Source organism: Scyliorhinus torazame, chromosome 17, assembly GCF_047496885.1.
Source record: "Scyliorhinus torazame isolate Kashiwa2021f chromosome 17, sScyTor2.1, whole genome shotgun sequence".
Lineage (NCBI taxonomy): Eukaryota > Metazoa > Chordata > Chondrichthyes > Carcharhiniformes > Scyliorhinidae > Scyliorhinus > Scyliorhinus torazame.
This window is the reverse complement of record NC_092723.1, coordinates 166,281,299-166,305,427: the sequence shown is the minus strand read 5'-3', so window position 1 is coordinate 166,305,427 and position 24,129 is coordinate 166,281,299. Positions and strand designations below refer to the sequence as shown.

At 53.0% G+C, this 24,129-nt stretch overlaps 1 protein-coding gene across 5 annotated transcripts in view; it reads right to left on the bottom strand.

Moving 5' to 3' along the window:
* Nucleotides 1-24,129, bottom strand: part of LOC140394373 (cytochrome P450 2K1-like) — a 92,411-nt gene that overhangs the window by 54,711 nt on the left and 13,571 nt on the right. For 4 of the 5 annotated variants that reach the window (XM_072481574.1, XM_072481575.1, XM_072481576.1 and 1 more), the window contains exons 5-7: nt 18,095-18,268; nt 17,602-17,743; nt 1,281-1,468 (exon numbers count right to left, since the gene is read on the bottom strand). In XM_072481574.1, the coding sequence (XP_072337675.1) occupies nt 1,281-1,468; nt 17,602-17,743; nt 18,095-18,268 (504 nt within the window). Of the gene's footprint in view, nt 1-1,280; nt 1,469-11,014; nt 11,760-17,597; nt 17,744-18,094; nt 18,269-24,129 lie in introns of those variants that run through there. The other variant, XM_072481578.1, reaches the window with a different exon arrangement.

The following is a 24,129-nucleotide window of genomic DNA, read 5'->3' as shown; positions in this document are numbered from 1 at the left end:
CTATGCCATGGTTATGGACCCCGCTACTCAGGGGGAAAGTTCCGTCCTACCTACCCTATCTATGTTCCTCATAATTATGTACACAAGATTTTGTACACATATGCAACACTTTAGAGGGGTAAAGGCATATTTGGATCTATTTCCTGCACTGATTATGCACCTTCTAACATTGTGATATTTTAACTCATAATTCTTATCTTAATGTCTCAAAGTTTGAGCTCCCAATCTTATTAGGGGTAGTCACGCATTAATCATCCTTATGTGTGGACATTTGGAATTAGCGGTTGAAAGATATGAGAAATTACTCACGAAGCTCAGAACTGAAATATTCGCGGCAAAGCCGGTAGATCCCGGGTGAAGCCTCCAACGAACTTCACAATAGCCACAGCATCTCACTGGATCTACCCAAGACCCACAAGGCACTGGGATCAGGGACATGCCCACAATGGGTGGGACCAGGCCGTGCCCAGCGTAAGTAGGCTGTAAACCTATTTAAAGGCCTACTTACCTGTTATCTACCAGCCACCTGGGATCTAGCCGGGTGCTGTTCAGTACTGATCCACACAAATGTGGACCAGGGAAACCAGTACCTGGGGGTCTCCCAGGCCACTGGAGGCCGCTGGGTGGCCAAGGACAGGGCACTGTGGCCCCCTGACCCTCCCCCTGGAACGTGGGCACCTTGGTACTGTCCAGCTGGAACCTTTGTACCGGCACTGCCAAGGTGCACAGGTGGCACTGCCTAGCTGGCAGGAGCAGTGCTAGGGTGTCAGTGCAAGTGTGCCTGGGTGCCAGGGTTCCACTACCAAGAGTCAGGGCCAAAGGGGGGCCATGCCCATGAAAGGAGGGTGGAAGGGGGTATGAAGGGTGGGGGGGGGTGCAGGGGTGCAGGGCAGGTAAGGAGGGTCCTCTGGGAGGTTTGGAGGGTGGTAATAGCAGGGGTTCTCACTTCGGGGGAATGTGGGCTAATGCCCATGTGTGTGGGGGTGACATTGCCCATGGGTGGGTGTGGGGGGGGGGGGGGGGTGCTCTCGCAAGCTCACTTAGAGATCGGGGCACCTTTTCAAAATGGTGGCCCGATCTCCAAGTTCAGCGCCCCAGTGATGAAAAAAATTCCACGGGCGGGATTTACCACCTGTTCACACCAGCGGGATATTCTGGTCCCATTCTGGCGCATTGGTGCAGTCAATGGAAACTCTCAGAAAAAACTGTCTCAATTGACACTTTTCCGTTAAATCTCGCCTGTTGCTTTGCTATATTTCATCATTAATTGAAAACTTTACCTTTGGAATAAAATATCCTCTGAAGTACGTATCCCTGGTTGTTGCATGTGGAATATTCATTGGGATGATGTTGGCAAATCTTTGAACCTCGTGCAAGACTGCATTTGTGTAAGGCATTCTCTTCCGATCTTCCATTCTGGGCACTTTCTCTGATCCAATAACTCTCTCAATTTCCTCTTGAACGCTTCCTTAAGGGAGAAACAATTCAACCTCCATAATATTCCCAATCACAAAAGAACACAGCACCTTCAAAACATTCATATATTAGCTAAGCTGAGGGGCCTGGTCGACAACGTAAATTTAAAGATTTGTAATGCATAACTACTTAGGCAAAAGATTTTAGGGTATCAATACTTTGTTAATTTAGCCATGAATATTGCTTTCATTTATTTAATCTTCTGTTTTCTTTCAAGATTGGACATCGTTTATTATTGATTAACACCTTTTTAAAAAGCACTGTGAAGACCCCTATTGAAATTAGCACTGTTGCAATTATGTAGCATGGTTGTTTGAACAATGAAGGCAAGACAGAAAGGTTGAACAGTGATCAAGGTTGAAGATTCCTATCATGGCAACCACTTAAAAATCAAAAGAGTCAACAATAATTATATTTGATTTGAGTCTTTACAGTGTCAGAGAAAAAAAATCAACTATTGGATCACAAATTTATTTCCTCTTTCGTTCCTGCAGCAAAGATGCACATTGGTCTTAAGACTCTTGAGTTAGGAACATTGGAATCAGGAGCAGAAGTAGGCAATTCAGCCCTTTGAGCCTGCTCTGCAATTCAATCAGATCATGGCTGATTTCTTCCTGCTTAAATCCACCTCCCACCTGTTGCCTCTATCTCTTTAACCCATTTTAAAAATCAGAAATTTATCTATTTCCTTCTTGTAACTATTTAATGACTCTGATTCCGCCACACTGTAGGGCAGCAAGTTCCACAAATTCATCACCCTCTGCAAGAAGTAGTTCCTCCTCATCTGTTTTAAATCTACCGCCTCTCAACCTATATCCATGACCTCTTGTTCTAGATTGCCCCACAAGGGGGAGCATTTGGTCTACGTTTACTTTATCAATCCCTTTTAGTGTTTTATATACCTCGATCAGATCCTGTCTCATTCTTCTAAACTCCAGTTAGTATAAGGCCAAAGTGTTTAATCTCTCCACATACGTCAGCCCTTTCATCCCCGGAATCAATCTGGTGAACCTCCTCGGATCTGCCTCCAATGCCACCACATCCTTCCTCAAATAAGGAGACTAAAACTGGACACAATACTCGAGAAGTAGTCTCACCAACACCCTAAACAATTGCAACAACACTTCTCTACTTTTATACTCCAGTCCTTTTGCAATAAACGGCAACATTCCATTTGCCTTCTTAATTACATGCTACCTGCATACCGACATTCTGCGATTCATGAAAAAGACACCTAGATCCCTCTGCCCAGACGCATCCTGAATCTGCTTTCCATTCAAATAATAATTTGCCTTTCTGTTTTTTCAATCAAAATGGATAACCTCACACTTATCCACATTAAACTCCATCTGCCAAATTTTGGCCCAATCTCCTAGCCTATCTATATCCATCTGTAAAATCTTTATCTCCTCTTCACTGCCTGATTTCCCACCTATTTTAGTATCACCCACAAATTTTGTTATGTCCCTGCTTGCAGATCCTTTATATAAATTGTTGACAGTTGAGCTTCAAGGACTGAGCAGAAACTATTCTAAAAGCCAGTATTCAGTTAATCAAGGGCTAATTTTTAGATTCTAAAGTTGACAATTGTGCCCGGGATAAAGATAATTGACAGATTAAAACATTTTTAGAACAGATAAATTAGATTAAGGATGCGATTTAACTAAATGGGAACAAGTCAAGTAGCAAACACGTGTAGCTGCATGTTTCCTGGCGCTCGCAGCACAGAGAAACACATGGCTATAAAACGCCACTCACGTTAGATAAGGGGCCTCAGCGGGGATCGCACGGCTGAGGCTGCACATAGCCCATTTTTTGCACTGAGGCGCTCTGCAAAATGGCGCCCTGATCTCAGAGAGCCCCCGACGCGATCCCTGACCCCCCCTCAGCCCGAATGTGCAAATAGAGGGTTCTTGCCCCCCCCCCAACATCCACGCAGGACATCCCAGTCTGATCGCCAGCTCACAAATGCCAGCTTGACACCTTTGCAGTGCTAACCTGGCAGTGCCCCTGCCACCTGGCAGTACCAGGTTGGCACCCAGGTGGAACTGCCAGGGTGCCAGGTGGCAGCAGCAGTGCCAGGGGTACCACCCTTCCCAAAGGACATGCACCTGGGGACCTCCAATCCGTTGGGAGTGCTGTTCTTCTGCTCTCCATTTATGGGGACCAGTACTGAACGGCACTCGCCCCAGGTCTCAGAGGCAAAGGGAATTGATCCCACACCTCGGGTAACTTGGGAATATGCACATTGACGTGAGATGAGCTGTCTTGCTCTAATATGTAGATTTGCATAAAAGTGATCCTGCCCACAATAGACTGGATTTACATCGCAATGTCTCGCGAGATCACGTAAATCTCGTGAGGTGTTGCGAGCCGGGTAGATTACTGCTTTTCGGGCGCAGCGTGGCTGTTCAATCGCGCCCTAAATTAAACAGAGGGAGAAAAATTAAAACCAAACATTAAAGTATTTAATGGAACAAGATTATAGAATAACTGAAAAAGACAATTGAATGAGTAGAATCAACTTGTCAAGAGTGAATTATTATATTTATGAATATGGGATTTTAAATTCATGGGATATTTTGTCGTACTAAAACAATTGTTAACATCTGGATGGCTGCATTACTGCACTGTTAACATTTGTTTCGATGTGACAGCTTGTGAGCTAATCGCTCAGCGAGCTGTCATTTCTCTAGAGCTGCTGACAGCCTAGGAGTTATTAGAAAATACTAAAAAATTTCCACTTAATATACGGTAATCAGGTATACTTTTTTAGAAAGCACTTTCACAGCCTCAGAGATCCCAATACACTTCACTGCCAATTGAAGTGTAATTATTATTGCAATGGAGAACTTCTGGTTGCGGCTATGCCTAGGTAGGTTGCACGTTCGGCAGCTCCCGCCGGGAACAGGACTTTTAGGCTCTTCAGTGGGACCCCAACGGTAATTGCTACACGGCTGCCAGTGTGGGAAGGTGACAGCAAAATTCCCCCGACACTATATGAATTGGACCAGGAGTGGAGCGGTTAAAAAAGTGATCCAGGTGCAGCGGAAAGTGTGAGGGAGGAAAAGCAAGATGGCGGCGGGTGGAGACCAAGCAGCGTGGGCACAGTGGTTGCAGGAGCAGCAGGAGTTCCTTAAACGCTGCTTTGCGGAGCTGAAGACAGAAATGCTGGCGCCAATGAAGGCGGTGATTGAGAAGCTTGTGGAGACCCAGAAGGCCCAAGGGGCGGCGATCCAGGAGGTGCGGCAAAAAGCCTCGGAGAACGAGGACGAGATCTTGGGCCTGGCGGTGAAGGTGGAGGCGCACAAGACGCTGCACAAGAGGTGGCAAGAAAAATTTGAGGACCTGGAGAATAGGTCGAGGAGGAAGAATCTTCGGATTCTGGGTCTCCCTGAAGGAGTGGAGGGGCCCGATGCCGGGGCATATGTGAACACGATGCTCAATTCGCTGATGGGCGTGGGAGCTTTCCCGAGGCCCGTAGAGCTAGATGGGGCTCATCGGGTCCTGGCAAGGAGACCCAAGGCCAACGAGCCGCCAAGGGCTGTAGTGGTGAGGTTCCACCGCTTTATGGACAGAGAGTGTGTCCTGACATGGACCAAAAAATAACGGAACAGCAGGTGGGAGAACATGGAGATCCGAATTTACCAGGACTGGAGTGCGGAGGTGGCTAAGAGGAGGGCTGGTTTTAACCGGGCTAAGGCGGTTCTCCATCGGAAGGGGGTGAAGTTCAGGATGCTGCAGCCAGCGCGATTGTGGGTCACGTTCCAAAGTCGGCACCACTATTTTGAAACGCCTGATGAGGCATGGAACTTTATCCAGTCTGAAAAGTTGGACTCAAACAGGGTTTGTCGTGGGGGGAAGTTTGCTGTGTTTACTGCGTTTGGGGAATGTTCTTTTTGTTTTGGTGATGGGTGGGGATGGGTGAATGGATTTGATGTGGGGGCTGTGGGAGAGTGTGGGTGTCGGTGTTGGAAGGGCAGGGCCCCGCGGAGGAAGAGGGGGTGGTGGAGGCCCGGGGATGGGGAGTTGGGGTGAGGCCGCAAAAAGGAGCTGCGCCAGAGGGGGCGGGGCCGGCTCAGATGGAAAGCGCGGGCTTTTTCCCGCATTAGGGAAGGATGGGGGCGGGGCCGGGGGGAAGGGTGGTGCTGGAGAGGAGCGCACACTGACTGCCAAGGGGTGGGGGGATTCTCACACTGGGAGGTCGATGGAATGGCGGGAGAGGCCAGGGTCAGCAGGAGTCAGCTGACTTACGGGAGTGTCATGGGGGGAGCAAAATGGCTAGATGAGGATCTAGAGGAGGGGGGGGAACTGGGTTGCTGCTGCATTGACCAAAGGGGAGCTGGAAATAGGAGAGGTAGTCGGGGTGGGGGTCCGCCGCCTGGGGGACTGGAGGGTGCGGGAGGCACGGGCACGTGGCTGGCCTAGAGGGATGGGGGGCGAGTAGCCCCCTGATCCGGCTGATAACTTGGAATGTGAGGGGCCTTGGAATGTGAGGGGTTGGTCAAGAGGGCCTGGGTGTTCGCGCACTTAAAGGGACTGAAGGCAGACGTGGTTATGCTCCAGGAGACACATCTGAAGGTGGCAGATCAGGTTAGGCTGAGAAAGGGATGGGTAGGACAGGTCTTTCATTCAGGGCTGGATGCGAAGAACAGAGGGGTTGCAATACTGGTGGGGAAGCGGGTGTCGTTCGAGGCACTGAATATTGTAGTGGATATGTGATGGTGAGTGGTAGGTTGCAGGGGGTGCGGGTGGTACTGGTGAACGTATATGCACCGAATTGGGAGGATGCTGGATTTATGAAACGCATGCTGGGTCGGACTCTGGATCTGGAGGCAGGGAGCTTGATAATGGGGGGGGGACTTCAACACGGTGCTGGACCCAGCACTGCACCGTTCTAGGTCCAGGACGGGTAAGAGGCCGGCTGCGGCCAATGTGCTCAGGGGGTGTATGGACCAGATGGGGGGAGTGGATCCATGGAGGTTTGCCAGGCCGCAGGCCAGAGAATTTTCCTTCTTTTCCCACGTCCATAGCGCCTACTCCCGGATAGATTTTTTCATTTTGAGTAGGGCGCTAATCCCGAAAGTGGAGGGAACGGAATATTCGGCCATTGCCATTTCGGACCACGCCCCTCATTGGGTGGAGCTGGAGTTGGGGGAGGAGAGGGACCAGCGCCCGCTGTGGCACCTCGATGTGGGACTGTTGGCGGATGAGGGGGTGTGCGGGCAGGTGCGGGGGTGTATTGAAAGATACTTGGAGGCCAACGACAACGGGGAGGTGCAGGTGGGGGTAGTCTGGGAGGCGTTGAAGGCAGTGGTCAGGGGAGAGCTAATCTCCATTAGGGCCCACAGGGATAAGAGAGAGAGGAGGGAGAGGGAGAGGTTGGTGGGGGAGATTTTAAGGGTGGAAAGGAGTTATGCAGAGGCCCCCGAGGAGGGGCTACTTAAGGAGCGACGGAACAACCAGACGGAATTTGACCTGTTGACCACGGGGAAAGCAGAGGCACAGTGGAGGAAAGCGCAGGGGGCAATGTATGAGTATGGGGAGAAGGCGAGTCGGATGCTGGCACATCAGCTTCGTAAGAGGGAGGCAGCGAGGGAGATTGGTGGAGTTAGGGATAGAGGGGGGAATACGGTGCGGAGTGCGGCGAGAATAAACAACGTATTTAGGGACTTCTATGGGGATCTGTACAGGTCTGAGCCCCCAGCGGGGGAGGAGGGGATGCGACGATTCCTAGATCAGCTGAGGTTCCCGAGGGTGGAAGTGGAGCAAGTGGCTGGTTTGGGGGGCGCCGATTGGGCTGGAGGAGCTGGTTAAATGATTGGGGAACATGCAGGCGGGGAAGGCCCCGGGGCTGGATGGGTTCCCGGTTGAATTTCACAGGACCTGGACCTGCTGAGCCCGTTGCTAGTGAGGACTTTCAATAAGGCGAGGGAGGAGGGGATCTTGCCCCCGACAATGTTCAGGGCGCTGATTTCTTTGATCTTGAAGCGGGGCAAGGATCCATTGCAATGTGGGTCGTATAGACCGATCTCGCTCCTCAATGTTGACGCTAAGATGCTGGAGAAGGTGCTGGCTACAAGAATTGACGACTGTGTCCCGGGGGTGATTCATGAGGACCAGAGGGGATTTGTGAAGGGTAGGCAGCTAAATACAAATGTGCGGAGGCTCTTAATGTGATTATGATGCCCTCGGTGGAGGGGGAAGCGGAGGTAGTGGCAGCTATGGACGCGGAGAAGACCTTTGATCGGGTGGAGTGGGAGTATGTTTGGGAAATGTTGCGGAGATTTGGGTTCGGGGAGGGGTTCATCAATTGGGTCAGGCTGCTATACAGAGCCCCGGTGGCGAGTGTGGCTACAAACCGGCGGAGGTCGGAGTACTTTTGGCTGAACCGGGGACGAGGCAGGGGTGTCCCTTTTCCCCTTGTTATTTGCACTGGCAATTGAGCTGCTGGCCATGGTACTGAGGGAGTCCAGGAAATGGAGGGGATTGGTTCGGGGGGGGGAGAGGAACACCGGGTGTCGTTGTGTGCCGATGATCTGTTGTTGTATGTTGCGGATCCAATGGAGGAGATGGCGGAGGTCCTGTGGATCCTTAGGGGGTTTGGGGACTTTTTGGGGTATAAACTCAACGTAGCGAAGAGTGAGCTCTTTGTGGTGCATTCAGGGGACCAGGGAAGGAAGATAGACGAGCTACCGCTGAAGAGGGTGGAACGGACCTTTCGGTACCTAGGGATCCAAGTAGCTAGGAGTTGGGGGGCCTTGCACTAGCTCAATTTGACACGGTTGGTGGAGCAGATGGAGGAGGATTTTAAAAGATGGGACATGCTGCCACTCTCACTAGCGGGTAGGGTGCAGTCGGTCAAAATGACGGTCCTTCCGAGGTTTCTCTTTGTGTTCCAGTGCCTTCCCATTTTGATCCCCAAGGTCTTTTTCAAATGGGTAAGCAGGATCATCATGGGATTTGTGTGGGCGAATAAGACCCCGAGGGTGAAGAGGGTGTTTCTGGAGCGTAGCAAGGACAGGGGGGGGGCTGGCGCTGCCAAATTTGTGTGGCTATTATTGGGCAGCCAATGTGGCGATGATCCACAAGTGGGTAATGGAGGGAGAGGGGGCGGCGTGGAAGAGGCTAGAGATGGCATCCTGTGTGGGCACGAGCCTGAGGGCACTGGTGATGGCACCGCTGCCGCTCTCGCCGACAAGGTACACCAGGAGTCCGGTAGTGGCGGCGATGCTGAAGATCTGGGGTAGTGGAGGTGACACAGGGGCGAGGTGGGAGCCTCGGTTTGGTCCCCGATTCGGGAGAACCATCGGTTCGTCCCGGGAAGGATGGATGGCAGGTTTCGGAGCTGGCATCGGGCAGGAATTAGAAGAATGGGGGACCTGTTCATCGATGGGACATTTGCGAGCTTAGGGGCGCTGGAGGAGAAGTTTGGGCTACCCCCGGGAAATGCTTTCAGGTACATGCAAGTGAGGGCGTTTGTGAGGCGGCAGGTGAGGGAATTCCCTCTGCTTCCGGCATGTGGGATTCAGGACAGGGTGATTTCGGGTGTATGGGTTGGAGAGGGCAAGGTTTTGGCGATCTACCAGGAGCTGCAGGAAGAGGAGGAGGCCTCGGTGGAGGAGTTAAAGGGCAAGTGGGAGGAGGAGCTTGGGGAGGAGATAGATGAAGGTCTGTGGGCTGATGCCCTGAGTAGGGTTAATTCTTACTCCTCTTGCGCCAGGCTCAGCCGAATACAGTTTAAAGTTACTCACAGAGCGCATATGACAGGGGCGAGGTTGAGTAGGTTCTTTGGGGTGGAGGACAGATGTGGGAGGTACTCAGGGAGCCCAGCAAATCAAGTCCATATGTTCTGGTCGTGCCCGGCGCTGGATGGGTTCTGGACAGGTTTTGCGAGGACTATGTCCAAGGTGGTGAACGCCCGGGTCAAGCCGAGCTGGGGATTAGCATTATTTGGGGTATCGGACGAGCCGGGAGTGCAGGAGGCAAAAGAGGCCGGTATTCTGGCCTTTGCGCCCTGGTAGCCCGGTGGAGGATTTTGCTACTATGGAAAGATGCGAAGCCCACTCGTGTGGAAGCCTGGATCAATGACATGGCAGGGTTCATCAAGCTGGAGAGGATAAAGTGTGCCTTGAGAGGGTCTGCGCAGGGGTTCCTAGAGTATCTCGCGGAGCATTAGGAGGAGGTCAGCAGCAGCAGCAGCCCAAGGCAGGGGGGGGGGGGGGGGGGTTCTTTTGGGGTGGCGTTTGGGTTGAGGGGGGGGGGTGCCTTATTTGTGTTTTTTACTGTTATATGGGGGGTTATTGTATAGGGGGGAAATCCAATGTATAATTTCTGCTTGTTGTGTTCTTGTTTCTTTCTTCTTGTTGGGGGGGCGGTATTGTTGAAAATTTGTTGAAAAATGTGAATAAATATATATAAAGTTTTTAAATTAAAAAAATTATTGCAATGGAGAGAAACAAGACAATCCAATTACACAAAGCAAGTCCCACTGCAGCAATGAGTTAAATGGCGAGGTAATCTGTTTTTTAAAGTGATACTGGTTAAGGGATATTAGCCAGTTCACGAGGAGAACCCCCTGCTTTTCTTGCTTTTGTATGAAGCAATTTCCCTTCAAGGAACTGTCCCTTTAATTTGTCACTCGGTTTATTTGATTTTTGTTTACTTGATTATTCATGTTCATCAGAATAGTTAGAATAGTGACATGAGATTTTCCATGTCCATCTGAGAGGCCAAGGGCGGGATTCTCCGATATCGGCGCGATGTCTGCCGACCGGTGCCAAAAATGGCGCGAATCAGTCCGGCATCGCGCCACCCCAAAGGTGCGGAAGTCTCCGCATCTTGAGCGACCGTGCCCTCACCTTGAGGGGCTAGGCCCGAACCGGACTGATTTCCGCCCCGCCAGCTGGCGGGAAAGGCCTTTGGTGCCCCGCCAGCTGGCACAAAACTGACTTTGCCGGGCAGCGCAGTGGAGGGGGTCTCTTCCGCCTCCACCATGGTGGAGACCGTGGCGAAGGCGGAAGGAAAAGTGTGCTCCCACGGCACAGGCCCGCCCGCGGATTGGTGGGCCCCGATCGCGGGCCAGGCCACCGTGGGGGCACCCCCCGGGGCCAGATCGCCCTGTGCCCCCCCCCAGGACCCCGGAGCCCGCTCGTGCCGCCGTGTCCCGCCGTCCCAAAGGTGGTTCAATCCACGCCGGCTGGCGGAGAATTTGGCAACCGGCGGGGGCGGGATTCACGACAGCCCCCGGCAATTCTCCGACCCGGCGGGGGGTTGGAGAATCCCGCCCCAGGTGTTCCCTTAGTTTGACATCTGATCCAAAAGACAGTGGGCTGGATTCTCCGCTTCCCGCCGCTGGCAGCTGGATTTGCGATCGGGCGGAGAATAGCGTGCAATGGACAAATCGCATTATTCAACTGATGCCGAATTCCCCACTGTAGCACCATCGATCACACACGAGGCGAGATGTAAAGAACTTCAATCGAGGCTTTATTGAGCAGACTTGTTCAGACTTGTTCCCCAGCAGCTCAGTCACAGAATGCAGCTGCGGGGATTAACCCAGGTTCTTATACCCCGCCTATCTGGGTGGAGCCCAGTAGGCGGCAGATCCAATCGGGACCCAGCATCTGTCCTCCAATAGCTCCTCGGCATTCATGGTGTACTGTATTACCCCTAATACATACCACCACATTCTCCCCTTGTTAAAAAAGAACCCGGCGGGGTGGTGGGTGGTATGGTGGTCGGGGTTTACAGGGTCGGTGCCTTAACCATTGAACTATATACAATCATGCCGCTTTTACTGGGCCACCGAATTATTCACATTTTACCCGATTTGCAGCGTTAACTATTTACAACAATGCCGCTTTACTGGGCCACTGAATTATATACATCTTAAGTCGATTTGATGAGTCGAGATGGTGCTCTGGTCGCCCTTTCCGATCGTCTCAGCCCGGGTGGTGGTGGTGGTGCTGGCTCGGGTCCGGTCGACTCTGGGAGCATCGCGCTGTCCCCCTCTGTTTCCTTACTCCTGGACGGGCCTGGGAGGAGGACAGATCCCCCCGGGAAGGGGGTGGCTGTGGGGTGCACCCTGGGCGGCAGGTCCCGCAGAGAGACCGTGTCCTCTGTCGGCCGTCTGGGTATGGCACGTAGGCGTACTGCGGGTTTGCGTGGAGTAGATGTACCTTCTCCACCAGTGGGTCTGATTTGTGCGCCCGCACATGTTTCCGGAGCAGAATGGGTCCCGGGGCTGCCAGCCAGGTCGGAAGTGACGTTCCAGAAGCGGACTTCCCAGGGAAGACAATGAGGCGCTCGTGAGGCGTTTGGTTAGTGGTAGTACACAGCAGGGACCGGATAGAATGAAGGGCATCCGGGAGTACTTCCTGCCAGCGGGAAGTTGGGAGACTCCTAGACCGTAGGGTCAGTAGGACGGTCTTCCAGACCGTTCCATTCTCCCTCTCTATCTGCCCGTTCCCCCGGGGGTTGTAGCTGGTCGTCCTGCTCGAGGCTATGCCCTTACTGAGCAGGAATTGACGCAGCTCGTCACTCATGAAGGAGGACCCCCTATCGCTATGGATGTAGGCGGGGAAACCGAACAGGGTAAAGATGGTGCATAGGGCTTTAATGACCGTGGCCGCGGTCATGTCGGGGCAGGGGATGGCGAAGGGGAAACGGGAGTATTCGTCAACGACGTTAAGAAAGTACGTGCTGCGATCGGTGGAGGGGAGGGGGCCTTTGAAGTCCAAACTGAGGCGTTCAAAGGGACGGGAAGCCTTTATCAGGTGCGCTCTATCTGGCCTGAAAAAATGCGGTTTTCATTCTGCGCAGATTTGGCAGTTCCTGGTGACTGTTCGGACCTCCTCGACGGAGTACGGGAGGTTGCGGGCCTTAATGAAGTGGTAGAAACGAGTGACTCCCGGGTGGCAGAGGTCCTCGTGGAGGGCTTGGAGGCGGTCCACTTGTGCGTTGGCACAAGTGCCGCGAGATAGGGCATCGGACGGCTCGTTCAGCTTTCCGGGACGATACAAGATCTCATAATTGTAGGTGGAGAGTTCGGTCCTCCACCACAGGATCTTGTCGTTTTTTATCTTGCCCCGCTGTGCATTATCGAACATGAAGGCTACCGACTGTTGGTCAGTGAGGAGAGTGAATCTCCTACCGGCCAGGTAATGCCTCCAATGTCGCACAGCTTCCACTATGGCTTGGGCCTCCGGGAGAAAAAAGCCACGGGTCTGCCCGCTTGGTTGAGCGTGGCCGCCAGAGCTACGTCGGACGCGTCGCTCTCGACTTGGAAGGGGAGGGACTCGTCGACGGCGTGCATCGTGGCCTTTGCGATATCCGCTTTGATGCAGCTGAAGGCCTGGCGGGCCTCTGTTGACAGGGGAAAAGTAGTGGACTGGATTAGTGGGCGGGCCTTGTCTGCGTACTGGGGGTCCCACTGGGCGTAATAAGAAAAGAAGCCCAGGCAGCGTGTCAGGGCTTTGGCACAGTGGGGGAGAGGGAACTCCATGAGGAGGCGCATGCGTTTGGGGTCGGGGCCCATCACTCCATTACACACTACGTAGCCAAGGATGGCTAGACGGTCGGTGCTAAACACGCATTTTTCCTCGTTGTAGGTGAGGTTGAGGGTGTTAGCGGTCTGGAGGAATTTGCGGAGGTTGGCGTCGTGGTCCTGCTGGTCGTGGCCTCAGATGGTGACGTTGTTGAGGTACGGGAACGTGGCCCGTGAACCGTGCTGGTCGACTATTCGGTCCATCTCCCGTTGGAAGACCGAGACTCCGTTCGTGACGCCGAATGGAACCCTTAAGAAGTGGTATAGCTGCCCGTCTGCTTCGAAGGCAGTGTACTTGCGGTCACCGGGGCGAATGGGGAGCTGGTGGTAGGCGGACTCAAGGTCCACGGTGGAGAAGACCTTGTACTGTGCAATCCGATTGACCATGTCGGATATGCGGGGAAGAGGGTACGCATCTAGCTGCGTGTACCTGTTGATGGTCTGACTGTAGTCTACGACCATCCTTTGCTTCTCCCCTGTCTTCACTACTACCACCTGGGCTCTCCAGGGACTATTGCTGGCCTGGATTATGCCTTCCTTCAGCAGCCGCTGGACTTCGGACCTGATAAACGTCCGGTCCTGGGTGCTGTACCGTCTGCTCCTAGTGGCGACGGGTTTGCAATCCAGGGTGAGGTTCGCAAACAAGGAGGGCGGTTCAACCTTGAGTGTCGCGAGGCCGCAGATAGTCAGTGGGGGTATAGGGCCGCCAAATTTGAATGTTAAGCTCTGAAGGTTGCATTGGAAGTCCAACCCCAGGAGGGTGGGAGCGCAGAGGTGGGGAAGGACATACAGCCGGTAATTTTTGAACTCTCTCCCCTGCACCGTTAGGTTTGCATTGCAGAACCCTTTGATTGCAACCGAGTGGGATCCCGACGCCAGGAAAAAGTTTTGGGTGCTTGGCCGAATTACAAGGGAACAGCGTCTTACCGTGTCCGGGTGAATAAAACTCTCCATGCTCACCGAGTCGATCAAACGCGGCGTCTCGTGCCCATTCACCAGCACCTTTGTCGTTGTCGTCTGGAGCGTCCGGGGCCGCGACTGGTTGAGGGTCACCGATGCCAAACGTGGTTGATGCATCAGATCGTTGTCTTCAGGCAGTGTGGAGCCGTCCACGCTGGGGTCCTTGCCTGTCAGCCAAGATGGCGGTGTCCATGGATCGCACGCGGTCTGGGGTGGACAAAATGGCCGCTCCCATGGGTCGCACGTGGCCGGGGGTGGACAAAATGGCCGCTCCCATGGATCGCACGCGGCCTGTGGGTAGTAAGATGGCGGCGCCCGTCCCCCCCTCGTGGTGTCTGGGGCCCAAAATGGCGGCGCACGTTGGCCGCCCGTGGGTCGCTGGGGGGGTTGAGTCCATGGTCCCATTTCTTCCCCGGACATAGCGGCAACCCCACGGGACTGGCACACCGCTGCGTAGTGCCCCTTTTTACCGCAGCTTTTGCAGGTGGCCGAGCGGGCCGGGCAGATCTGGCGGGGGTGTTTTGGCTGCCCGCAAAAATAGCAGGGGGGCCCCCCCGGGTGGTCTGGGATTCTGGCTGCGCACGCTTGCGGCGGGATGGGGGGTGCCGGGGGGTCGGTCGCGGCGGGGGTCCACGGAGACCAAGGGGCTGCAGCGCGGTCGGGGGCATAGGCGCGGGCGTTTTGGGAGGCCACGTCGAGGGAGGCTGCAAGGGCCCGTACCTCTGTGAGTCCGAGAGAGTCTTTCTCTAAAAGTCTCTGGCGAATTTGCGATGATGCCAAACCAGCTACGTAAGCGTCTCTGATCAGGAGGTCCGTATGTTCGTTCGCCGTAACCGCTGGGCAGTTGCAGTTTCGTCCCAGGATCGTTAGAGCATTGAAGAAATCGTCTAGCGATTCCCTGGGATTTGTCGTCTCGTCGCGAGCTGGTAGCGTGCGTAGACCTGGTTGACGGGCCTAATGTAGATCTCCTTCAGCAAGTTGATCGCCGCTGGGAATTCTTCCGCGTCCTCGATGAGTGAGTAGATTTCGGGACTCACCCTGGAATGCAGGACCTACATCTTCTGGTCTTCTGTTGGTCTGCTGGGGGCCGTTCGGAGGTATCCCTCAAAGCACGCCAGCCAGTGCTTAAATGCCGATGTTGCGTTAGCTGCTTGGGGGCCGATTCGCAGGCACTCCGGGGCAATCCGGAGCTCCATATTCCTTTTTCAGTCTAGTCAATAAATTGTAGCACCATCAATCACACACGAGGCGAGATGTAAAGAACTTCAATCGAGGCTTTATTGAGCAGACTTGTTCAGACTTGTTCCCCAGCAGCTCAGTCACAGAATGCAGCTGCGGGGATTAACCCAGGTTCTTATACCCCGCCTATCTGGGTGGAGCCCAGTGGGCGGCAGATCCAATCGGGACCCAGCATCTGTCCTCCAAAAACTCCTCGGCATTCATGATGTACTATATTACCCCTAATACATACCACCACACCCACCATGCTCCAGACCCCAGCACGTCAGCAGGCCCATGCAAAACCGTCATTTGCATGGGTTTAAATCTCATTAACGGGTTGGACACTGCATGCTCCACCCCTGCATGATACTCCATTCCTCTTGGGAGGAAGCCACGTTGGTGCAGATTGGTGCAAGTATCTGCAAGAGGGGCCCGAGCACCATGGGCGCATGGGAGCAAGAGGCTAGAAAATTCTCAAAAACGGTCAAACTTGTTGGGCTCGCTGGGGGGGGGGGGCTGCCTGGGCCGGGGGGTGAGTAGCGGGGAATGACTTGGTGACTCGGGATGTCCCCTTCGGGATCGGGGTGGCCTGGCTCACACAGCCATTGTTGCATTATGTGATTTCAATGCACCTCTCTGGTGTCCCTGGCTGTACACACTGCTGACTGCTCACTGTGTCCTGTAAATGTTCAGGGAGCCTCTGGTGGTGTAGGAGCCCACCCAGGCCACCCCTTCTGCAAACCCTCATACCCCAGCAGTCAAGCAGATGAGCGTGTCCATGTCCAATCAGTGGCCACCAGGTCTTGGCACTCCTCAGAAGTGCTGCCTCATTGCAGAGCTCACCCCAACCAAAGGACACCTGCACCGTTGCCTTTGGACCCCACCCTGACACACCTTCCCTCTCGAAGTGACACCCACCCCTCAGGATCAGCAGCTGTCTCCTCCTGGTGAGGCAGGTTCCTTTGCCACCTCCTCCCAGATGCTGCTCAGGAGAGCAGGCTTGATCTGCGGCCCACCCTGGGGAAGAGGGTGTCCTTGCTCTCCTCGAGGGCATCAAGCAGTGGGTCAACTTCAGACTCATGAAATCAGGGGGCAGGTCTGCTGTGAGCCATCCAGGTGGCTGGAATGAGTGTATGGTGAGTGGAGCGCTTATAAGCAGCTCCAGCTTGTCAGGCCTTTTAGCGCTAATTCCGACCCCAGTGGTTACACCACCTGTGGGATGGGAATGTCTTGCAATTCACAGCAGCAGAGTGCTGGCCCATATGCATGTCCTGAATTGCGGGACAAATCGCACCCCCAACGAGAATGCAAATTGCACGCTATTCAGTTCCAACGGGAACACTTAAGGGGTGAATTCTCCACCTCCTCAGCAGTGTGTTCCTCAGGTGGCACGCCATCACCAGCAGAGGGATTCTCTGTTCCCACTGCCGGCCAATGGAATTTCCATTGCAGCTACCCCACACTGGCGGGAAGCCCACAGGTAGGTGTGTGCTGCCGGCGGAGCAGAGATTCCCACCGACAGAGAATTCACCCGAATCCAGCCAGCAGCTCTGACAGTACAACCCTCCCTTAGTGAGCTTATTGGGCCAATCAACTGAGGTTTTATTTTAGGGCCCAATCAACTAAATAGAAGATCAGAAATTAACTGAGGGATAAATTAAAAGAGGCCGCTCTTAAAAGACACAAGGAGCACAGCCCAAAAAGAACAAACGGGAGCGGAAACTTAAAAATACATTAAAATCAAAATGTGAAAACTGGGGTGGATGAAACAATGCACCCACTGCGGTGTCCACCGAACACGGAAGGCCTCGAGTGTGCCCGTGGACACCGCATGCTCCCTTTCTAGGGACACCCGGCCGCAAATGAAGCCGTGGAAGAGGGGCAGACAGTCCGATTGGATGACCCCCCTCGGTCACCCACTGCCTGGACCTATTTATGGCAAGCTTCGCCAGGCCCAGGAGCAGGGTCAAGAGGAGGCCCTCCGCCTTCGCCATCCCACCTCCACACCGGATGCCCGTAGATCCGGAGCTTGAGGCTGAAATGCAAACAGAACTTTAACAACAACGTTGATAAGAAACTGAAAAGGGAGCAGCCCTCCCTCAGTACTGCACTGAAGACTCAGCTGAGATAATACACACATTAATTAGAACAATTGATTAAGTTGTCAGATGATCCCAATACTCAGGGTAAACAACCATATCGGCCGAGGATTGCAGAGTGACCCAGAGGTGTGTAATGTTGTGATCTGGGAGTTGTGGGAGGGGAAGAGAGTGGAGGGCAAGGGGGTGGCCCTGAGGGGCCCCATCCCATAAATTGCCACCCAATGTATTGATTTTGACAACATTATATGTTACTCAGATAAATGTGCTTATGAATAAATTAAAATAAACACTTACTCTGAATCTTGGGGTACTTCGCCAGGAAGAGAATTGCCCAGCGCAATGTGGAAGATGAAGTATCTGTCCCAGCTGCAAACAAGTTTATCACTGAAGTCACCAAGTTGTTGTCATGGAAATGGGAATCTGAATTTTTTGATTCCTCGAAAATGAAAACAACACAAGCTGAAATTAGTTTGTTTTTGGAAGCATTGAAGTCAGTCTTGTGTAGACAAATGCAAGGCTCTTCTAGAATAGTTAGCAAATAATACAAGGTTGGCATAACCTTTGTCTCCCCCAAAGAATCTTCGGTTCACAGATTCAATTAATATTCACCTGATATTAATATGAAAAATATCACCATTGGGCAGCACGGTGGCATAGTGGTTAGCACTGCTGCCTCACGGCGCCAAGGTCCCAGGTTCAATCCCGGCTCTGGGACACTGTCTGCGTAGAGTTTGCACATTCTCCCCGTGTTTGTAAAAGAACGCAACAATCAAAGGTATTAGAGTACCTCTTGCCGCTTTAGCAAGAAAGCATCGATTAAACTTCGTATATCGTTCTCATTCAATGTTTTCTCATGTTCTTTGTAGAAATTCAGGATCAGCTGGACCATCTGTGTCCTGTTTTCAAAGATCTTCTTGTGAGTTCCAGGCAGAAAACCCAGGAAAGGGAAAGCATTGTACATCTGAGGAATATAAAACACGTTTACCTCCTCAGAGATCAGCCCATGTAATAGACAATGTTTTGTTTTTAAAAACCTGTGAGGTTTCCCAAATAATTGGTTTTAAACAAACACTTAAACTGAGGCACATACTGTGAGAATCTGTATGAAAGCAGGTCAGGAGCATCAGTTGAGAGGGGAAGAAAGGGTTAACGTTTCAAGTAAATGAATAGGAAGAAGTTAAAGGTTTTGCAGTTCATAGGTAAATATAGACCCTTCTTTTCCCCCTGACTGTGGAGATGGAGTGGGCTCGGGTACTCGGAGATTGAGGAGAGATTCCGATTGGTGGTTGAGGAAAAGTGGAGGAGATATGTGTGGAATCAGTAAACATGATCTCTTCCCTGTTACCTTTTATTGGGCCCATCAACTAAATAGAACACTAAATTAACTGGTGGACAAATTTAAAGGGGCCACTCACAAAGAACAAACGGAGCTCAGCCCAAAAGGAATCAAGAGGGAATGGAAACTTAAAAACCATCAAACCAGGATGTGAAAATCGGGGTCGATAAAGCAGTCCAACCCCTGCGGGGCCCATCGAGCATGGAAGGCCTTGAGTGTGCCCGTGGACACCGCATGCTCCCTTTCCAGGGACACAGGGCCGCGAATGAGGCCACGGAAGTGGGGCAGACAATTAGGTTGGATGACCTCCTAGATCGCCCGCTGCCTGGACCTTTTTTATGGCAAGTTTGGCCAGGTGCAGGAGTGGGTTCACGAGAAGATCCTCCACCTTCCCACCCCGCTCCCTTGCACCGGAGGCCCGCACTTCCCAGGTAATGACGAAATCAATGAGCTCCTCGTTTGTTGGAGGGAAGTGGAGTGGTCAGGGAGGAAGAGTTTAATGAGATGGCCGCCAGTAGTGTAATGAATGTAGGAATTTCAGGTACATTTTGTATTATATGTATTTGGCACAGTACGGGTTAGTGTGTGTATGACTGCTGAAGTAATCTTTTTTAAAAGTCCTAGTTTAAAAGACAGATACCTTGGCTACAAAGGATAATGAAAGCATCGTAAAAGTTTGGGCTGATGAAATTTTGTTTATATAAAGAACGTTCCCTGGGGAGTAGATAATTAGAGACATTTGTGTTTAAACTTAAATAATCGGATCATGAGATTTGAGTGGAATAAGGATGATGTAACTAATGGGAGGAGCTGGGTTGTACCAGGTCTCTGGCAGGAAGACAGAACATAGAACATAGAACATAGAAAATACAGCACAGAACAGGCCCTTCGGCCCACGATGTTGTGCCGAACCTTTGTCCTAGATTAATCATAGATTATCATTGAATTTACAGTGCAGAAGGAGGCCATTCGGCCCCCCGAGTCTGCACCAGCTCTTGGAAAGAGCACCCTACCCAAACTCAACACCGCCACCCAACACCAAGGGCAATTTGGACATTAAGGGCAATTTATCATTGGCCAATTCACCTAACCCGCACATCTTTGGACTGTGGGAGGAAACCGGAGCACCTGGAGGAAACCCACGCAGACACGGGGAGGACGTGCAGACTCCGCACAGACAATGACCCAAGCCGGAATCGAACCTGGGACCATGGATCTGTGAAGCAATTGTGCTATCCACAATGCTACCGTGCTGCCCTTAAGAACAAATAAATCTACACTATATCATTTTCCCGTAATCCATGTACCTATCCAGACAGAGTTTAGCTTTTGGCTGGAAGGCGAGATGAGAAGCAGTTTCTGGAGAATATAGCCAGAGATTCTGCATTATTCTGACAGGGTTCAGGTCTCTCTCTTCAAACAGTCTTATAAGATCTCTATCCAATGTTTGGAAAGTAATCCCGTGTATGTTAACTGTATTTAAAAGTGGATTTTGATTTGAGGTGGGGTTTTATTGAGTGGAGATAAAGATAGCAGTGAGGAGTTTGTGTTTCATTTTATTGTTAAGCATCGTTTAACTGGCAATTGTAAACTTTGGGTGCGATTTCTAAGTTTGATATCGAAGCCACTGCCACGAGCTTCCCGGAGCCCGGCCCGGCAAGGCGGGCAAGGGGCAATTCAATGTTAATTGGTCCACTTAACGAGACCTCATGGGCTTCATGCCACAAATTAAGGCTCACCAGCCGATTCACCGGGACTGTGTTCACCAACACCCCCCCCCCGGCTAACAAGGTTAAGTATGACTTGAGCTGCACTTGCACAACCATACCCACACAGCTAGCATCCATGGCGCCGAGACAACTGGCCCCAAAGTTTGGAGGTACAGACCTGGGGGGCTCCTAGATGCGGTGGACCCCAGAGGGGGTGCCCTGTTCCTACAAGGGTCCTGGAGGGTGAGCTACCAGGCAGCCAGTGCTGCTGGGACGAAGTGCCAGCACCATAAACTCGGGCAGCGTGACCAAGAGGACTGACCTCCAGTGCCACAAGAAGGTTCAGTAGTGTAATGAATGAATGAATGAATGAAGGAATTTCCGGTACATATTGTATTATATGTATTTGGCACAGTCTGGGTTGAAAACTTGGGTTAGTTGGGGCAGCACAGTGGCACAGTGGGTTAGCCCTGTTGCCTCACGGCGCCGAGGGCCCAGGTTCGATGCCGGCTCTGGGTCACTGTCCGTGTGGAGTTCGCACATTCTCCCCGTGTTTGCATGGGTTTCGCCCCCACAACCCAAAGATGTGCAAGGTAGGTGGATTGGCCATGCTAAATTGCCCCTTAATTGGAAAAAATTAATTGGGCACTCTAAATTTTAAAAAGAAACTTGGGTTAGTTGATCCCCCCCCCCACCCCCGGAACCTTCCCACCACCCAACGAGACCGTCCCCCCCCCCCCCAACCCTCCATCTGTCCCCCCAACCCACCCTTCACACATCCCTCCTTTCACCCAACCCTCCCATCACCACTAACCTCCCTTCACACCCCCTCTTCCAGCACTGTGAACCATGCTTGTGGCTAATGAAGCCCTCTCTGTGCCTCTGCAGGAGAATAATAATAATGATATTTATTAGTGTCATAAGTAGGCTTACATTAACACTGCAATGAAGTTACTGTGAAAATCCCCTAGTCTCCACACTACGCCTGTTTGGGTACACTGAGGGAGAATTCAGAATGTCCAATTCATCTAACAAGCACGTCTTTTGGGACCTGTGGAAAGAAACCAGAGCACCCGGAGTAAACTCACACAGATACGGGGAGAATGTGCAGACTTCGCACAGACGGTGACCCAAGCTGGGAATCGAACATGGGACCCTGGCACTGTAAAGCAACAGTGCTAACCAATGTGCTACCATGCTGCGCACATTCTCACACTGTCAAACTCTCCCACATTTGCCAGGAAAAGGCCCAGACTGGTGGAGGGGTGCCAGGCATAAGAATCCTCATGATATTCGAGGAACGGGGCAGCACGGTAGCATTGTGGATAGCACAATTGCTTCACAGCTCCAAGGTCCCAGGTTCGATTCCGGCTTGGGTCACTGTCTGTGCGGAGTCTGCACATCCTCCCCGTGTCTGCGTGGGTTTCCTCCGGGTGCTCCGGTTTCCTCCCACAGTCCAAAGATGTGCAGGTTAGGTGGATTGGCCATTATAAATTGCCCTTAGTGTCCAAAATTGCCCTTAGTGTTGGGTGGGGTTACTGGGTTATGGGGATAGGGTGGAGGTGTTGAACTTGGGTGCGGTGCTCTTTTCAAGAGCCGGTGCAGACTCGATGGGCTGAATGGCCTCCTTCTGCACTGTAAATTCTATAATTCTATGAACGGGCCTGGAGGTGACGGGTGTGGCCGAGGATAGAGTGGTCACCAATGCAGAGGTCGGCGCATGCCGCAGACATGAGGATCCAATGGTCCCCATCCTGATGGACTATCACACATGAGTTGTTATTGCCATACACACTGACCCATACCACTGACCATGTGTTCATTCTCCAACAGGCCCTCCAGCCGACGGCGACGGCCCATCCCGGATGACCCCCTCCTCTGCCTCCCATGAGGCCAACTATGAGGAGAGCTCCGAGGAAGACACGATCGAGGCGGCACAGCTGTCATCCCCACCATCCACCAGCACGGGCACACGCACCTCGGTGGGAGACATTAGTGGACAGGCTTCTGGGGCACAATCTGGTGAGCACCACACAGTCGCTGATGTACATCAGGTGGAGGCAGGAACCCGCAGGTGAGACAGCAGTGGGAGGGCTGCTGGATCCCAGGACTCAGCTGGGTCCCAGTCAGGTGCTGAACCTTGGAACAGGTTTACCCGGAGCTGATGGAGTGGCCGGGACATTCAATGGGACATGTCGGTGACGCTCCAGCAGGTCCACAGCCGACTGGAGGAGTCCCAGAGGCACGGGCGCAGGAGATGTCACTTGCAGTGCGTGGCACCGAGACCAACATTGTTAGGGCGATGACCGCAGTGCAGAGCCTGGTGCACAACATCAGCAGCATGAGTGACGGTGTCCAAGGCGTGGCGTAGTCGGTGACGGCCATGGCTGAGGGCCATGGTAGACTGTCCGACTCGATGGGGATGTGACTCAGCATCAGGCTGCCCTTGATGAGGTTCTGAGGGACATGTCCCGCTCTCAGATGGGAATGGTCGAGGTGCTGTGGAGCTTGTCCCAGTCGCAGGTGGGCATTGCTGAGGCACTGCAGAGCATGTCCCAGTCACTGACGAGCATCGCCGAGAGCGTCGACACAATGTTGCAGACATTGGGAGCAGTAAGGGCTGACAGAGCCAGAAGACGCAGTGACAGCTGGGACTCGAACCAGCTGCCACCTCATCCCGAGGTGAACCCCAGGGCCCCATGGGCACCGAGCGGAAGGAGGGGACGCTGGGTGGCAACCTAGACCCATCCTATGGAGTGGTGATGGTGGCCACCAGTTCCACAGTTCTGGCCACATCTTGCAGAGAGAACTTGCATGTGCCGCCGACAAGTGCGCTAGAGACCTCTGGCTCCTGGGCCCCCAGACGAAGCACGCCAGGGGCATCGAATGCCAAGGGTTGAGATAAGCACCTGGCTGCCTCCACCGCTGATGTGCATCTTGCAGCCAGAACCTGCAGGCGCATCCTGGGGACACACCTAGATGTTGCAGTAGAGCAAGGAAGGCAAAACACATTAACGCTCACTGAGGGCCCTGGAAGAGGGTGGGGTTAAGGAGTGGAGTGTGCATTGTGGGGGAGGGGGCTTTGTGGGGGGTTTGGGGGAGGGAAGGTGGAGATAGTGGGGCAGCACCATCGGGATAGTGGGGCACTGGTATGCACTTGGACGATGTACACCCGGCCGCGGACATGTCCCCAGGGCTGGGGCCATCCCCTCGGTGTTCAGAGGTTGGCTGCTGCATCTGTGGTGCTGCCTTCTGCAGTATTCAAGCACAGAGTCCATGCATCAAGGTGTCATTGGGATGCTGGGCAGTGAGCCCCACATGCTACATGGCCTGCCCACACACGGGGATCCACTTGAGATGTGTTAAGTGCTCCCTTAACCACGATTGCCGATTCCCTATTAGGAATAGCCTTCGGCCGTACTGCCAGAGGCTTCTGCATCAGTGGAAGTTGTGGATGGTCAGTGAGGTAGACTGGTAGGGACTGGGTTGCCCCCGGTATGGGAACACGTGGTGCAGGGATTGGCATGGTGGAACCGCTCATGGCTGCCCCGCCCCCCCCCCCCGCCCTGCCCAACCACCCGGCAAGGACTACCTTGATACCCCCAGACCTCCATGGCGGCCCGCCCCCAACAGGGGCTGTACACCCAGTTGCCTTCCCCAACTCCACGAGCACAGGATCAGCATCCCAGTGCCCCCGGACTCACTGCCACTCAATGCGCCCCTCCTCGGCCCCCTGCAGCAGCCCATCTGCCAGGTTAACATTTTTCAGAAGGATTA